At 32.4% G+C, this 18,271-nt stretch overlaps 2 protein-coding genes and 1 long non-coding RNA gene across 3 annotated transcripts; 1 reads left to right on the top strand and 2 right to left on the bottom strand.

The window, feature by feature from the left end:
* The first annotated feature begins 2,470 nt into the window (after positions 1 to 2,470).
* LOC133688617 (flavonoid 3',5'-hydroxylase 1-like) lies at positions 2,471 to 5,355 on the top strand. Its single transcript, XM_062108165.1, has 2 exons — positions 2,471 to 3,367; positions 4,494 to 5,355. Exons 1-2 carry the CDS (start codon positions 2,471 to 2,473, stop codon positions 5,121 to 5,123), a joined length of 1,527 nt encoding a protein of 508 aa, XP_061964149.1. The 3' UTR covers positions 5,124 to 5,355.
* A 6,886-nt stretch (positions 5,356 to 12,241) lies between these two features.
* On the bottom strand, positions 12,242 to 15,782 carry LOC133683315 (calcium-dependent protein kinase 17-like). Its single transcript, XM_062106766.1, has 8 exons — positions 15,095 to 15,782; positions 14,821 to 14,964; positions 13,758 to 13,910; positions 13,495 to 13,610; positions 13,151 to 13,318; positions 12,882 to 13,009; positions 12,658 to 12,757; positions 12,242 to 12,569 (listed from the first exon to the last, which is right to left on the bottom strand). The coding sequence occupies exons 1-8, from the start codon at positions 15,780 to 15,782 to the stop codon at positions 12,474 to 12,476; spliced, it is 1,593 nt and encodes a 530-aa protein (XP_061962750.1). The 3' UTR covers positions 12,242 to 12,473.
* A 903-nt stretch (positions 15,783 to 16,685) lies between these two features.
* Positions 16,686 to 17,513, bottom strand: LOC133690018 (uncharacterized). Its single transcript, XR_009841380.1, has 2 exons — positions 17,202 to 17,513; positions 16,686 to 17,088 (listed from the first exon to the last, which is right to left on the bottom strand). It is a non-coding gene; the product is annotated as an uncharacterized LOC133690018 (long non-coding RNA).
* Positions 17,514 to 18,271: the final 758 nt, after the last annotated feature.

Raw genomic sequence — 18,271 nt, 5'->3', positions numbered from 1 at the left:
AATTAAGAGTATCAAAATCCACCTGAAATAGGAAAAACAGAAGCAAAAAAGCAGACGATAGCAATAGCACGGGTGCAAACACCCCTGTTTAATCCCAGAACATGGGAATCTTCTCTTTTTTTATTTTTATTTTTTTTTATAGATATATTCTCATGTTAAATACACTTTAATTACCAATTAGTCCCAAAACTACATATTGTTATTGTTAAACTATGTTCGCTGCGGGGAAAGATTTTTTTTTTTTTTTTTTGCAAAAAATACATCTTTCTTTCCCATTTGAAAGATCCTGCGTGTTCATATGCCAAATTGAGATAACTTTTTTTTAAAAAAATCGGTGATGATAAATTTATAACCACGGTAATTAAAATTGAGTTAATTCAAGATATATCGTTAAACTCGCGATCAAAATCAATTTTATATTTGATTGAAGAGTGAAATTGAAAAAAAAAATCAATTTAGTAAAAGAACGAAAAATCAAAAGAATGAAAGTCACAATTGACATGAAAAATAAAAATAATATTTTTGTTTGAAGGGTGAAATTGAAAAGAATAATAACCGTTATAAAAGGGCTAAGAAAAAAATTAGAAATGAAGACAATGAGAACCAAACTGGAAAACATAATACCATCAATTTGAATTAAATGATAAAATTGAAAACCAGTAAAACTTTTACAAAAGAACTAGGGTAAAAAATTAGAAATTCAAAGAATGAAAGGCCAAAATAGAGAATATATTATTTGGTAAATTAGGTTTCAAGGATGAAATTAAAAACAAATTTAACTTTTATAAAAGGGTTAGACAAAAAATTAAAAATATGAAAAATAAGAACTGAAGTTGAAATATTAACAATCAAAATGGTCAAGCTATAATTTTAAGGGAAAGATAGAGAAAAAAAAGAGAAAATAGAGGTAAGATCCATCAGCGACAAATCGAACCACAACTACATACACACATTGTACTAACATGAAGAGGACATGATGATGCTTCTAACAACACAATGAAAGGACATTTATGGATGCCAAGAGGTGTCGCACGTGCCACCTAAATGATGCAAAGGCCTCCCACATGCCCTCGGATGCGCCATACAAGCATGTTGTTTTTTGTTTTTTTTTTTTTTGTTTTTCTTTAGACAAATACCTATCCTTGAGTTAATTTTATAATTACAACAAACTATTATGAAAAGATCAAGAAGCCCTTAACTTTAAGTTTTAAATTTTTGTTTTTAAGGATATTTTCGTTATTTCACTATGCATTTTAATTGTTTATTACTTTTTATAAATGGTAAGATATCAAATTGTTCCTAAACTAGCATTATAACAATGAAAAAAAAAATTGTGAAAATACAGAAATACATGATTAATTTTTTTTGCTTTCAAGAATATTTTAATCATTTCATTATATAATTAAATATATATATATATATATATATATATATATATATATATATATATATATATATATTCTTAATCAATTCGATGACAACGAAAGGATCATATAATTTTTTTTTAATAGCCTTAAAGTCGTTTTTTGGTGGAGAAGTAAAAGCTCATTATACTGTTCCCGTAAGTAGTAACAGTAGGTCTGGAGCTATCATTCTGACCTAGGTGGTTTTAGTTTTTTTAATGTATTAAAAAGCAACATATACTTTCTTTTAGATATCTCTATTTTTAGGGGGGAAAAAAGAAGATATGTTTTAGTTCAAAGAGAAAGAAACATTTAAACTAAGAATTACAGTACCGAGGGAAAGATACACATTCTTTTAGAACAAAGATATACATCTTAAATGCACCTAAAGTTAGTATAAACTACAAGTAATCATCAAATGATTAATTGCTATATATATATATATATCATTTGATATCTTAATTTTTTTAATTAAGAAAAGAAATCTTTCTTTAGATCAAAAGAAAATAAATATTTAAACTAAGTATTACCCTACCAAAAGAAAGATATATTTTTCTAGAACAGGGATGGACATTCATAAATGCGCTCAAAATTGTGTATAAACTACAAATAACCGCATGATTAGTTGCTATATATAGACAAAGTTATATATCTGTACTTTAAGTACATATCTTTGTTTAGATCAAAAGGAAATAAACATTCAAATTAAGAATTATAATATTGGAGGAAAGATATATATTTTTTCATAGCAAATCTTAATTAATGCACCCAAGGTTGTCTATAAACTTTAAGTAATCAGATGATTAGTTGCTATATGTATAAAAAAGTTACGTATCTTTTTTCTCTAAGTTAATATCTTGCTAATTAACCTGCATGATATCTTAAACTCCTCACTTATTGCTGTAATAAATATGCATGCGAGGAGTCTATATAAATTAAATCCCATAACAAGATATATATACCTCTGCCCATGCATATTATCACCCCACTAGTTAATTAGCTGGTGACTGATCCACAGGTCAGGCGACTGTTTAAGCAAGCTCGTGTTTTAGGCACCACCCAGCAGGATGGACGTAGACCCAGTCCTCCCTGGGAAACTTACCTTGGCAGCTCTTATATTCTTCATCAGCTACCAATTTACTGGCTCTTTCATCAGAAAATTGTTGCATCGATACCCCCCGGGACCTCGAGGTTGGCCGATCATTGGTGCAATTCCCCTCCTAGGAGACATGCCTCATGTCACATTAGCCAAAATGGCCAAGAAGTATGGTCCCATCATGTACCTGAAAATGGGTACTCGTGACATGGTTGTGGCCTCCAACCCAGATGCAGCCCGAGCCTTCCTCAAAACCCTTGACCTAAATTTCTCAAACCGTCCCAAAGATGGAGGTCCAACTCACTTAGCTTATAATGCACAAGACATGGTCTTCGCAGATTACGGACCAAGGTGGAAATTGTTGCGCAAATTAAGTAACCTGCACATGCTAGGTGGTAAAGCTCTAGAGGAGTGGGCTCCTGTCCGAGTAACCGAGCTAGGTCACATGCTCCGAGCCATGTGCGAGGCTAGCCGAAAAGGAGATCCTGTGGTGGTGCCAGAAATGTTGACCTATGCAATGGCAAATATGATAGGACAAATTATACTTAGTCGTCGTGTGTTTGTTACAAAGGGCTCAGAGTCTAATGAGTTCAAGGATATGGTGGTGGAGCTAATGACAAGCGCGGGGTTTTTCAATATTGGAGATTTTATACCGTCTGTTGCTTGGATGGATTTGCAAGGAATTGAACGTGGGATGAAGAAATTACATAGAAGGTTTGATGTGTTATTGACGAAAATGATTGAGGATCATTCGGCAACAAGTCATGAACGCAAGGGAAAGCCGGATTTTCTTGACGTTCTAATGGCCAACCAAGAAAATTCGGATGGTGCGAGGCTTTGTCTTACCAACATTAAGGCTCTTCTCTTGGTATCTCTCTCTCTCTCTCTCTCTCTCTCTCTCTCTCTCTCACGCACGCACGCACGTGTGTGTGTTTATACAAGATACACCTTGCACGTTCATCATGCATGCACAAATATGGACTCAATTCTATGAAAAGACACTAAAAAAAGGGTGAGTTCCAAAAGATGCATGCAGCTGGTTAATTATGTGTGCTTGATATCGTGGAGCTGGAGGGTGTTTTTTAAATGTATTTTTTAATAAAATAAATCATTTTTTTTTACAACCAGTTTCCAAGAATCAACCAGTTGCAATTTGGATCTTGCAACTTTTTACCAATCGAAAAAATAATAGGTTCTTAATTATCAGTTGTTGTTATTCCAAATATATATTTAGCAACGGCAACCAGCTGTGGCTTGTAATTTTACCAACCGCACTAAAGCAGCACTTGCACATTCGTTTGCGTGCTCATTAATTACCAGCCGAGGCATTGGTTGCAAATCAATTATAATCTTTTTTAGTTATGATCAAGCAATTTTTTTCAATTTTAGCTGGTTAATAAAAAAAAATTCAGATGAAAATTTTGTTTTCCCTTGGTTTCTCTGTAATCAATCAATTGCTCCGAATGATTTTATACGAGTGGTAGTGCTAGGCTTGTTCCTTGCAATTTTATATCACCATACGAATAGGGTGCCGTTCATTTTGGTTCTGAGTTTCTCTAACAAGATATTAAATATATTTTCAAAAGGGTAAACTCATTTATTAGCCCCGATCTATATATGACCTGTTTCTGAATTAGTTCGAAGCCATAATTATGTCTTTTGTTTTTCCTGGCCAAATTGGCCCCAGCTTATCCCAAACTTTTTTTTTTATCTGAGTGATTTGAACTATTTTATTAATTTTTTCATTAATTTTAACTGCAAATGACAGTTAAGAACGTGCAGTAAAAATATGTGATTTGTAAAAAAAAGTTAAAAAAAAAATTAAAATAACAAAGGGATGGAAAACCTCGATAGAAAGTCTTATTTTTTTTATTAAAAAATAATTTATGGTACTCAAATAAAAAAAATTAGGATCTAAATCTAGTTTAACCTAGAATTCACAATAGTTTTGAATAATTTTATCTTTCTCTGTTTTTGTTTTTTTTTTTGGCTAGGACTTATTCACAGCTGGTACCGACACCTCCTCGAGCGTAATTGAATGGGCACTTGCCGAGATGTTGAAAAACCAGAGCATCCTTAAAAGGGCTCAAGAAGAGATGGATCAAGTCATCGGTCGGAATCGACGGCTAGTTGAATCTGACATACCAAAACTTCCATACCTGCAAGCCGTATGCAAAGAAACATTTCGAAAACACCCATCAACGCCTCTAAACCTCCCCAGGATTGCTGACCAAGCATGCGAAGTGAATGGATATTATATCCCTAAAGGCGCTAGACTTAGTGTTAATATTTGGGCTATAGGGAGGGACCCAGATGTGTGGGATAATCCAGAGGTCTTTACTCCTGAGAGATTCTTTACTGAAAAATATGCAAAAATTAATCCACGGGGAAATGATTTTGAGCTAATTCCGTTTGGAGCAGGGAGAAGAATTTGTGCTGGGGCTAGAATGGGAATTGTGCTGGTGGAGTACATTTTAGGCACGTTGGTGCACTCTTTTGATTGGAAATTGCCGGAGGATGTTGATCTCAACATGGACGAGGTCTTCGGCCTTGCATTGCAGAAGGCTGTCCCTCTCTCCGCTATGGTTAGCCCACGCCTAGAACCTAATGCATATCTTGCCTAAGCTATTGTTTAAAGCTTAGGCATGCTGCTTTACGAGGTTTTTGTAAGTTTGCGTGTTTCTCGTATGATGTCTTCAAGTTATTTAGTCCGGTGGTAGCTGTTCTGTGTTGTGTGTAGTGGGCTCGGAAAGCCCAGGCCGTTTCCTAATTATCTGATGAAATATCGTTTGTTTCAAGTGTCGTGTCATGTATATACAAATATTTTGGAATTGAATAAAATTGTCTTATGCGTCTTCTCGGTCTCTCCCTCTCGATTTGATTGATTACTTTCATCAATGACATAGTTCGGTTTTCATCACCTAAAAGACATCTTACATGTATTACTAGAATTATAAAACTTGATTAAACAAAAAGGAACTATTGGATTCTGTATTCTCCAACGGTTAAAAAAAAAAAAAAACAAGAAGAGAAAAGAGAAGAAATGTCATGGCGTAGCTAAAAACAAAAGGATTGTATTCTTAAAATAAATAAAGAGTTGATTTAAAAGTGTAAAAATATTGTTTTTGAGATATTTATTTATCCTATATAAAAATAACATTTCTAGGATACAATTAAACTTTCTAAAAATCTAAAAAAATAAAAAGAGAATGCAAAGGAAAAAAAATACATTTTCTTTTTGTATCTGTGTTCTTTGTATAGTAACATGTTTATTAAACTTGAAATATTGTAATGAATTATTATGTTTGTTAATTTTATGACTGTTAATGAAATTATACGATTGTTAATGAAATAATTATATTTTAAGTTAAACTAAATAACTATTATTCAGTTTTATTTCAATAGTCACAAATATCAAAATTAATTACACAAATTAAAAAATAAATTAATCTCACTGACATATTAAGTTTCAAGTATCCAAGTGTCAAGTGCATCTTTTGATATTATAAATATCTATATAATAGCATTACGAAGCCAACTAGCAGAGCCCATCCACAATGATTTTCACTTAATTTACAACACAATATAAACCCAAACTTATAAATATTTAGGAGATAGTGTTTCTTTCCAACGTAGGAGAGACATCTTTTCATTCTTTATTCATTTACAAACTACATCAACAATCTCCCGCTAGCTTGTAATGAATGTCTTTTCACTTGATAGAATTATTCTTACAATAAGGTATTTTACAATTTAAACTTTAAATTAGCATTATAATTTGAATCCCTCTAAAGTTATTGATGTTTGCAGGTTAAACCAAAACTTTTATTGTAAAATCAAATATACTACACACATAACACTATTCAAACTCTTGAACAGGTTTATAAATATTTAACACTACTATGACCATGTGCTAAAGTATAACAACCCCAAGATTTCCAGCAATATATTTTGAAAATTCATGATTTTTTTCCAAAAATTTTAGCAGGGTTTCCCCTAATTTAGCATATCTCAAGTTATCAACAAAATTAACATCAGTCTCTAATAAACCATTTCCACAATTCAATGTTCTTATTATACTCCAATATATCTCAATCAACAATATTTCACTTCTCTAACATATCAACTCAAAGAATAATTATTTTGCTAAAATAAAGAAAGAACTATCTTAACCATGATACACAAACCATAGATTATAGACTTAGTATACTTCTTTCAATCATATATAATCTTTTAAGTATTGTTTAACACAAATGATATTAACTACATGCTTATATATATCACTATTATAATTAGAAAATATTTACACAACAGAGTACAAGTTAAATAAGCTAGTCCATTTAAGTTCGTACATATACAACATTATAATCTTCAAAATATACAGAAATGAATGTTATTATCAACAATTTAAATATCCAAAAGATTTACTGGTAATAGAAGTAAACTCTAAAACTACTAGGAGGTGTGATATTGAGATGAACCTATATAATGATTTAAAAGATAATCATGGTCAATTAGAGCATTTACATTTGCATTCACACACACACACACTATAGTTACTCACAAAAATTTCTACATTTACTATCATCTTCCAAGTACAATTCACAAATCAATAATCTAAAATCTAAATATGTCCACATCATAGAATTTCAGTTCCAAACCAGTATAGTTGGACCACCGACACTAGTTCCATACCAGCACCGGTTCCATATTAGGATAACTGGTCCACCAGCTGCCCATTCACATGGTATCGGTACCGTACCAGGATAGCTGGTCCACTAGCTGTCCATTCACAGGACACCAGTTCCATACTAGGATACCTGGCTCACAAGTCTTCCATTTTTAGAATAAATTATCATGGGAAAATCTATCAGCATTCAATATAAAATTTCATTGATCGAGGGAAATTTAAATATCTAAAGTTAAGAGAAAGAAAAAAAAATATTCAAGGTATTAAACACCTACTTGGTGTTTGCGTCCTGCTAGCTGAACTTGTCTGTTGAGTGGTTCCTGTAGCCTCGCCCACTCCTGCAGGTTTATTTCATTACCAATTAAATTCTATTTCAACAAAATCAACTTGTCATCAATTTAATTATTTCATCAACAATATCACCATAAAATCACTTTATTTATCAAACCAGCAAAACAACTCATTGTTAATTTCATTACTTCATCAACACATCACCACATAATTCATTTAATTTCAATAACAATATCAACTCATCACTAACATAATTTCTTCACCATCAATGTTATCACATAATTCATTTAATTATCAATCCACAATATTAACTCATCACTAATAAAATTTCATCATCAATATTACCACATAACTCATTTACTTATCACTCAACAATATTAATTATTAATTCAACATTTTCATTCATTTTTATTTCTCTAGGCTGAATCCTCTTCTTAAAAGAACCCATAATTATTTTTTCTTCAATTTCACAAATTGAAACATTACCCAGTATTATTTCATTTATTTAAACATTAATTCATCATAATTTCATAGACTAACTCATTCAACCTTACAACTAATACTATAATTATACACAAATACAATTGAATAAAATCTTAACATACTAAATATATCAATTTAATTGAGAGGGAAAAATTTGTTACCTTTTAATTCAAAGAAATAAGAGATGGAAAGCTTGAAATCACCACACAAATTTCTTTCCTCCTTCCCCCTTTTATTTTCCTCTCTATGCCTCCCCTTTTTAATAAAAAATCCTTTGTTTTCCTTTTGAGATTTTCTTGTTCAAACCCTTTCTAATAAACTTTAATCACTAGTTTTATCTTTTTTTTTTTTATGAACTTATTTTGAATGAACTTTGATAAATTTCACTCAATTCTTCTCCCTCTCAAGCCTTAACATGGCCGGCCACATGCTCCTTATATTCCACTCCCCACTTGTTTATATATTTACAAGTCCCCTCCCCTTTTCATTTAAATACTTCATTGTTTTGTTTTAAAACCATTTGGGCCAAAAGTTTGACGTATTCAATTTAATCCCTGTCCCACATTCACCTTATTAGATAATAATTTCCACTCGATTAACTTCAATATATATATATATAAAATTATTTGCCCCTCTTTTTTTTTTGTAAATCAAAATACAGGAATTTACCCGGGAGTTACATAAAATCTCATTGTCATGAATATTTACAAGAGAAAACCTTAACTCTTGTCAAATACAACATCACTTCTATATTCATATAGGTGGAATTATACATGTCTCTATTACATTAGACATGAACTTTAAATTCCATTAAGAGCATACGCGTATCCTTCTTTACGTAATATAACACACCTAATACTATTTGAATAAGGTCCAAAATCAATTATCAGTGTCCAACATACATTAAATAGTAACTTATTATTACCCATTAAACCTAGAGATAATCGTATTGCTAATTCAAAGGTGGGTTCCTATTATTGATATATTTAATAACGAGTTTCAACCTCATTCCACTAGTTGTTTTCCTTACCATGTCTCTGTATAATTCTTTTATCAATGGATCTGCTAAATAATTCACAAACTTCATATGGACAATGGTGATTACCTCATATGTAATCAACTTTTGAATATATCCATGTTGGCTGCTTATATGTCTTGACTTACCATTGTAAATGTTACTGTAAGCGTTGCTTCACTATCACAGTATAAAGAAATAGTTAATATAGATTACCATGTCTCTGTATAGTTCTTTTATCAATGGATCTACTAAATAATTCACAAACTTCGCATGGACAATGGTGATTACCCCATCTGTAATCAACTTTTGAATATATCCATGTTGGCTGCTTATATGTCTTGACTTACTATTGTAAATGTTACTATAAGCGTTGCTTCACTATCGCAGTATAAAGAAATAGTTAATATAAATTATGGCCATAACTTAATATCTAACAACATATTTCTTAGTCATATTGCTTCTTTACCTGTAATAGCCATAACAATAAATTCAAATTCCATGGTAGAATGAGATATGCATGTTTGTTTCTTAGATGCTCGAGATATTGCATCTCCTCCAAGTGAGAAAATTCATCATGATGTGGACTTATTATCACTCGAACTAGTTGTCCAATTTGCATCACAATTTCCCCCCAACACAGCTAGAAAATCAGAATAAAACAAGCCCAAATCGATCGATATTTTTAGATAACCAAATACACTTTCAATAGCCTTTCAATTATCCTTATTCAACATACTTGTATATCTTGATAACTTGTATATAACAAAAGCTATATCTAGTATTTTACAATACATAACATACATAAAACTTCTAATGGAACTAACATATTCTAGTTGTGCTACTGTTTTATCACAATAATAATTTAACTTCATATTAGAGTCAAATGGGATATTAGCCTTTTTTATATTGAGATGCTTAAACTTATCAAGTATTTTGTCAATATAATGTGACTGATTAAAAATATAACAACTACTATGTTTCTTAAATTTTATACCTAAAAGTGTATCCATTTCACAAAGATATTTCATTTTAAAGATAAAAGTGAGATACCTTTTGATTTCAACTATTTCATTTCTATTGGTGCTAAATATTAACATGTCATCTATATAAAGATAAATAATCACACCAATTTTTTTTAAAAAATTTGGAATATATAAACTTATCAGCACCATTGTTTGATGGTTTTCATCACAATGGTGTCGATATTTGACATTTATGGCTGTAAGGATAAAATTGAATAACAGCTATTCAGTTTAACTTAAAATATAATTATTTCATTAATAGTCATATAATTTCATTAACAGTCATAATATTAACAAACATAATGTTTCAAGTCTAACAAACATGTTACTGCATATAAAACACACATATAAAAAAACCAATGTATTTTATTTACTTTGTCTTCTATTCTAATTCTTTTAGAGGTTTAAAGGGTTTAATTGTATTATGGAGGTATTGTTTCTTTGTGGGATAAATAAACACCTTAAAGATAATGTTTTTACGCCTTTAATCTAACTCAATCCAACTCTTTATCAGTTTCCATATTAAACAGTTTCTTTACAAATGTCATGGTGTAGCTAAAAAGAAAAGGATTGTATTCTCAAAAGAAAAAAAAGAAAAAGATGGCCATGAGCTTTCACAGTTGTAGAGACAGAACCAGGTCATAGTTAAAGGGGGCTAGGACAACCCCAGAGTTTAAAAAATATTTCATTTAGTCTTGAAAGTTCTTAAAGTAGTGTTGAACATTGTGATAGCGGTTGCTTTTCAAAATGTTTTTCACTTAGAAATGTATCAAAATAATTTTTTATTTTTTAAAATTTATTTTTGACATCGGTATATCAAAACAATCTAAAAACACAAAAAAAATATTTTGAAGCAAAAAAAATAAAAAATTTTCAAAAGTGCGATTTGATCACAAAAACAAACATTACCTAAATTGTGTTAAAAATGATGGGTCCCCTCGAACATACATGGAATGCACACACAACCTCAACCTATGGATGTTTGATCATGCTATGTGTTGCTATCACTTCTTATTTAGGCTCTGTTTAGAGCTGGTTTGCACTAGAGTTTCAACAAATTTTGAGTTTTTTTGCTTCTAAATAATTTATTTTTGTGTTTCTGAATCGTTTTGATATGTTGATATCAAAAAATAATTTTTTTTTAAAAAAATATTATCTTGATATATTTTCAAATAAAAACATTTTAAAGAGCTATATGTATCATACTTCCAAACATGCTCTTAATAGATTAATAGATTAAGGATACGAAATTGTTGATTCACTGTGAATTAATAAGGGGATATGACTTTTTTGTGTGCTTTAAAATTATACATGCATGCATAAGGATTGTAGAACTGCTTCCATAAATATATATCAATCATCTTCATTAATATTCAGAATCACTAAAATCACGATGGTAGAATAATACACTGCTCAAACTACAAGAGTTGTCGAGTTTTACTGTAAAGAAAGAACAATAATGGTCTCTGAATTTTTGCTAATTGATTATATTGATTTTTATCATTTATGTGTTTTAACCATCTTCGTTGGAGATGAAAGGTCCCATATGGGTGGGGAAAAAAAAAAGAAAAGATTAATTTTTAAAGTATTTTTTACTTAAATTTTGAAATTTATTCAAATCCAAATAAAGATAATTTTTTACCTCTCTCCATTCAAATTAGAGCGAACAAATATTGGGAGACCACTGCACCCTCGCTAGTCATTTCAGTGGAGATTGATCCAATAATAAACAAGTCCCAACCACTCCATGCATGGAAAAAGCCCTCCAAGCATAGCTATTAAAATCTCAGCAGTTTTGGGTAGGTGAATGAGAGTATATTAGTAATTATTTTTTAAAATATAATTTTAAAAATGTATTAAAATATTTTTTTTTATTTTTTAAAAATTATTTTTGATATTAGTATATCAACATGAAAATATATAAAAATTAATTTGAAAAAAATTATTTTTTTAAAAAACACTTTTAAAACTAATATATATATATATATATATATATATATATATATATATATATATATATATATATATATATATATATATATATATATATATATATGCTATAAAAGAATTTTATGGCAAGGAGAAAATGGAAAACATAAAAGCTACCGAAAGGACATTGAGTACCCCTAAAAACGAACAGCAAATTTGTAGTTAGCAAGTGTATAGCAATCACACAGTCACTGGATATATTCCTAAACTGGACAAGAATAAATACAATACGAAAAAAAAAATCGCACCCTTTACTTCCCTAAAGATCAGTAATTAAACAATGGCTCATTTTTTGAAATGGGACAGACAGTATTTCCCACACCTCATTCCCGACCAAACAGTGTACGTTCTGTAGCATCCACAATGAACTGCCACATTTCTCCTGGCAGCTTCTGCATATCCTACAGCTTTCCCTCCCACTAAAAGGAAACAAAGATAATAGTCATTCTATTTTCCCTGCCATATTCCACCCCCTACAAACTCAAACAAATACATCATCACGCCGTTTCTTGGGATTGGCTTCAGGGTTTCCTTTTCTCATCATTGCCACAAATTCATCGTAGTTGATCCGGCCATCCTGAGAAAGTATCCAGGATTTTGTCACCACAAAATGAAAATGCAACACAGGACTAAAGTTATTGGTTTCTTTTTAATTTGGTGCTTACATTATCTGCATCCACTTCAGAAATAATTTCCTTTATGTCCCTTCCATCATGCATGCCAAAGTCGCGCAGAGCTTGCTCTAGCTCTTCAGTTGTAATGTACCTACATACATGCATGTATAGGTATTATATATATAAATGAAAATTTATCTTAGATTACTAAGGCTACAAAACTGATGTAAAAATTAATTAATGAAGCAAAATTTGTATTTTGTTTCTGTTATTACCCGCTGTTATCTTTATCAAAATGTTGGAAGGCAGTGTAAAGAAGTTCTTCTCTATCCATTCTGTTCATATGCATTGTTGCTGTGATGAATTCGTCATAGTCTATTATCCCATTGCCATCTGCATCAGCCTGTTTATGGAGGAATATAGAAAAAAACAGATAACATGAGCGGAGTCTGATGAAAGAGAAAAGAATCCAGAAATTTGCAGGACTTTATCTTAGTAGAAGTGGTATTTTGATCCTTCTGCATCAGGTTGGAATGGAACTTACAGCTTCCATCAGTTGTTTAGCTTCATATTCAGACAACTTTGTCCCCTGCTTGGCAAGTCCTTGTTTCAGCTCTTCAAGTGTTATAGTACCACTGTTGTCGGTGTCCATGCCCTTAAACATTTCCTTCAATCCCATGATTTCTTCCTCTGATAGACAGCCAGCAATGACCTAATCCCATTTTGTGAAGAGGGAAATATAAGCTCTAGAATTCATGCAATACCGACTATTATTCACTGCACTAAATTACTATAAATGAACTATTTGAACACTAATATGAAATAAAAGAAATCATTCAATTTGATCACATGTTTAATTTCTTTCAAAATGGTGAAGTTTTTTAGTACCCTTAGAGCAACTTTCTTGAAGTTATTCATTGCTTTGAATTGTTTTAGCCTACTCAACACTGCATTGTCAAGAGGAGTATCAGGAGCTTCTCCATCCTCCTTAATCCATGGATGACCTAATGAAAAACAAACACACTGTATCATAAACTAATTCAATAGTTGCTGATGGGTGATGTATATCCTCGCATCATTACAAACCGAATGTCTTGTGAAATTATTACTGCATATAATTTGAAGATGGTAGAGCGCTAAAGCGTACTTACCGAGAACCTGGATGGCTGTCATCCTTTGCTTGGGGTCTGAAGTTAGCATCTTCCGAACAAGATCTTTTGCTTGAGGTGAAATTGAAGGCCAGGGATCACTAGTAAAATCAATATGGCCACGTAGGATTGCATTGAATATCCCGTGTTCCGATTCTGACAAATTAACCAATAATTTTTTTTCTTGGCATAAAAAATCTCATAATGATGAATCCGACTAAAAAGAACAAAAAGAAAAATCTCTAAAATAAATCTAAAGAAATTATCTAGAAAAAAAAATTCAAAACCATCAAAGTAACATGGGTTACATTAAGTAACCCGAGTCTATGCTCTTTGCTTGGGTGCTATGTAGTATACTGGTCGTACACCTAATGCACCCTAGTGGGCATACGGCGCCCAGTTGATACTAGGCATGCATCCTAGCATTTTCGTAGGCTTGGACTGTCACGCCTGAGCCTAGTGTATTTGGGTCCAGGCGGCGTGTCTAAATCTACTTTCATCTCTAAAGGGCTCGGACATCTTACCCGAGCTCAATACTTACACTGGGGAATTTTTTCCGAACACTACGTATATCCCTTAGTATTTTATAATGATTCAATACATATTATTTTGAATGGAATACAACTCAAAATATCATAAGAGTAAAATTACACTCCAGACTCTTTTTTTCATAAAAAACAAGACTCATGGGTTATAAATACACCATAAAACCTTCAGAACAAAGGCCCACAATCTCTTTATTTTCTATTGCATATATATTTTTAAAGCATCTCTCTCTATAATATTATTGCACTTTCTCTCTATAAAGTTACTTATTTTATATCGTAGAATCTCCACCTCCACTAAAAAAAATCTTTTACATGTATTAATTACAAACTACCTTGACGTATCAAGCACAAAGTGAAAGCAATCAACCATTTTAGCTACAGAGAAAGTGAATAAGATTACTAGTATCAATTGATCACTTGATTATACAACCAGCGATTCCTATCCTATTTGAATTTTTTTGAAACATCTTAGGATGCTATCCATGATTAAAAGCGAAAAACGGAAAAGCATGATTTACCTGCCCAAAAAGGAGGAACACCACTTAGAAGAATAAACAACATGACCCCAACACTCCATACATCAGCTTCTGGCCCATACCTTCTCTTCAAGACTTCAGGTGCAATGTAATATGCACTTCCAACAATGTCTTTGAATACTTCTCCTGCTAGAAAGAAAATAACCGTTGTTATTACATGCACCAATGACATGCTTGCTTTTATCTCATGCCTTCCTTCATGGTTGGATACACGATAAAATGAGGGGGGAAAAAGGTAAATGAAGAGGATTGCAACCTGACTTGTAGAACACAGAAAGGCCAAAATCAGTAGCCTTGAGTGGGGAGTTCTCTTGTTTGTTGAGCAGAAGGAAATTTTCTGGCTTGAGATCCCTATGGATAACTCCCATAGAATGGCAGGTGTGGATAATTTGAACAATGGTCCTAAGCAAAGAGGCTGCAGCACGCTCTGTATAATGACCTTTGGCAATAATGCGATCAAAGAGCTCTCCTCCAGCACATAACTCCATCACCAAATGAACCGAATGTTTATCCTCATAGGCTCCCTTGAGTTCCACAATATTAGGCTGACCCGTTAAATGGTGCATAATCTGAACCTCCCTCCTAACATCCTCCACATCCTCCTTATTAACAAGCTTTCTCTTGGCTATTGTTTTGCACGCGAATTGCTCGCCTGTAACCTTGTTAGTGCACAAATGTGTGATACCGAATTGTCCCCTACCAAGTTCTTTTCCAATGCTGTAAATGGATTTTACATCTTCCATCGGACGGCCTAAGACAGGTCCAATAGGGGCAACCTTGGCAGGCTTAGGTGAAGCTCCTGGAGGGGGTGAAGGTGGAGCAGTCCTAGGTGGGGTGGTGGAGGGAGCATCTGTCCGAACATTGGTGGGATTAGCACCCTCGGTGTTTTCTTCCTTATTAGTTGAGGCATCCTGGGCACCACCTCTGGAGCAACAGTTGCCCATTGTGGAAGGGAAACAAATAATGAGCGGTGGCAATGGTGGTGCTGGTGATGGATTAAGGAGAGAGTTCCTTAATCTTTTTGATGGTGGAAAGGAGAGATGAGATAATTAGAAAGATTCATAAAAATGTAAGGGGGAAAAAGAGTGGAAACAGGTTGGATTTCGGTGCGAGGACTGAATGAGGATCGACAGTGAGGGATTTTAGGGTATGGCGTGTGCAAAGTGTGTTGGATGAATCTATTTTTGGTTTGTGTTTTGAAATTAGTGGGAAACAAATATTTCAAGACCAAGGCTGGCTGAGAGAATTTCCCGGAAAAATTAAATGACCGTTTAAATTTAAGGCAGTAATCCCTATTGGAAAGATATTAATAGACTACATAGCTATTGTCATAGTTGGCACTGCAGCTAAATGCTCAGGCAGAGACACCTCCATACTTACCCACGATGCATGACAGTAGATTGTTGGATCTTTTTATGTGCCGAGAGATTGCAAACTTATCAGCTGTTCTTCGCTGTGCTGTCACGGGCATTTCAAGGATTGGCCCTAGCCTCGAACAAAGAAGAACACTTCTTTGACAGATAATTTTCACTAGGGTCATATGCAACATAAAAATCAGATTGTTTTTCTTCAACTAGACATGATTCTTCGTTCAATATGGATTACTGTAGAATCTTTGATCCACGCAATACTTGAAAACAATTGCTCCTTGAATATTTACCCAAAGAACAATAACAATATTTTGAACCAAATACAAACGTTGTAAAGCCTTGAATGGGTAAAAATATAAAATAAATTGAAAGGCATCTCAGTCATCTGCAAAACTTAATATCAGAAGGGAAAAAAATGGCTGCTAAAGTAGGAGAGCAAAATGCAAAAAAATAAAATAAAAATCATGCACTTCATCATGTTCTCGAACATCAATCAATTGAGCTTCTTCGACAAACGTAGGATCTTGCTTTTTTACATGAAGTTTGTCTGCTTGGATTTCTCCAAGTAGACTGGTAACATAAATTACAGATTGAAATCAAACAAATTCGTGGTAAGAGCCGGTGCCAGCTCTGCCTTCTCCTTGGTACAGAAACCAGATGAAATAGGATTCTTGGGCATACCCTTCAGAAAGAACTTGCAACAAATGCCACCCAAATTTAGTTTTACATCTTGTGACTTTGTTCAAAGGGACGCTGAAAGCAGCTTCCTCAAATTCTGGCACCAGGGACATTCGAGCATTAATCATCAATATCGTTGGCAAGGGCAGTATCTTGGTGTCTCAAGAGTGAGTAATGCCCATCCATCCACCTACAGTTAAAACTTGTGGAAATTATAAAATTCAGTGGGAAATCATTACTCTCAAAGGCTCCTTTTACTCAAAGACTTGAGATTCATGAATGACAACTGCTTAAACAAAGAAAACCTCAACTCACAAGGGTACCGGGACTTGTTCGCCAAATTGCAGATGAGGCCAGCTGTGATACATCTACTAAACATTTTTGATACCATGCTCCTTCCTTCCTGGCGGGAAAGGGAACCGCAATGCAACTAAAAACACCATTTATAATTCTGTAAACCATTTGTTCCCTGGTGAACCACCCGTTAATGAGATATGAAATCCCGACCAGGAGTCACGAAGGTTGTGACACTAGTATTTCACAAATGAAAAATAATTTAGATTTAAAATGTTTTTATTATTTAGCTTGAAGAGAAGATAGTGGTGATGGTGAGATAAGGTGATTGTCAATGAAATGGTAGTGATGATGGTAAAAAAAAAATGATGAAGAAGATGTTGATATTGATTGTGATATAATAGCAACGGTTGAGATAATCTGATAATATTATAAATAGATTAGTAAAGTATTTTATATAATTTTATAAATAGAAAATATTTTATAGGAAATCAACTAGATTTAAAGATTGATTGTAAAATATTTTTTATTAATTATTTAAAAAAAAAACTATAGAAAACAAATTCATTCTATAAAATACTTTTAAAAAATAAACACGAAAAAAATTAAAGAATATTTTTTATGAAAAATATTTTATACAAAGTGACCCTAAAAATACTATACTTTCGTTAAACCATACGGTCAACGGCAACTAGAGGTTAGTAAAAAAACCAAAAAACTAAGAAAATTAAAAAAAAAATTGAAAAAATCGATTAAAATTTTGAAAAAACCAACTGGTTTGGTTTCGGTTTTATAAGGCTAAAACTGAAAAAATTGAATTGAACCGGATCCAAACCGGAAAAAAACCTGAGCTAAACCGGAAAAAAACCGAGTCAAACCGAAAAAACCAAGCCAAACCGGTTTGAACATGTTTTTGTCCTAAAAAATCAAATCGAACTGAATCGAAACCAGCTGGTTTAAATCAATTTCAATTATTTTTTTTAAAATTAATTTAGTTATTTTTTTTTTTATAAAAACCAAATGACTTAAAAAATAACCACCTTTAATAACAATAACAACGGAAGCGAGGAGATCGAGGAGGGAAAGGAATA

This window comes from Populus nigra, chromosome 1, assembly GCF_951802175.1.
Source record: "Populus nigra chromosome 1, ddPopNigr1.1, whole genome shotgun sequence".
NCBI classification, from domain to species: Eukaryota; Viridiplantae; Streptophyta; class Magnoliopsida; order Malpighiales; family Salicaceae; genus Populus; species Populus nigra.
This window is presented reverse-complemented; position numbering and strand designations above follow the sequence as displayed.

Bases quoted from the DNA above. Each gene is read 5' to 3' on its own strand.
- LOC133688617 (XM_062108165.1), top strand. From the start codon at position 2,471: ATGGACGTAGACCCAGTCCTCCCTGGGAAACTTACCTTGGCAGCTCTT. The intron at 3,368-4,493 runs GTATCTCTCTCT...TTTTTTGGCTAG, and splicing joins ACATTAAGGCTCTTCTCTTG to GACTTATTCACAGCTGGTAC.
- LOC133683315 (XM_062106766.1), bottom strand. From the start codon at position 15,782: ATGGGCAACTGTTGCTCCAGAGGTGGTGCCCAGGATGCCTCAACTAAT. The intron at 13,319-13,494 runs GTACTAAAAAAC...AAATGGGATTAG, and splicing joins TCAAGAAAGTTGCTCTAAGG to GTCATTGCTGGCTGTCTATC. The intron at 12,758-12,881 runs GTAATAACAGAA...GCATGTATGTAG, and splicing joins TTTGATAAAGATAACAGCGG to GTACATTACAACTGAAGAGC.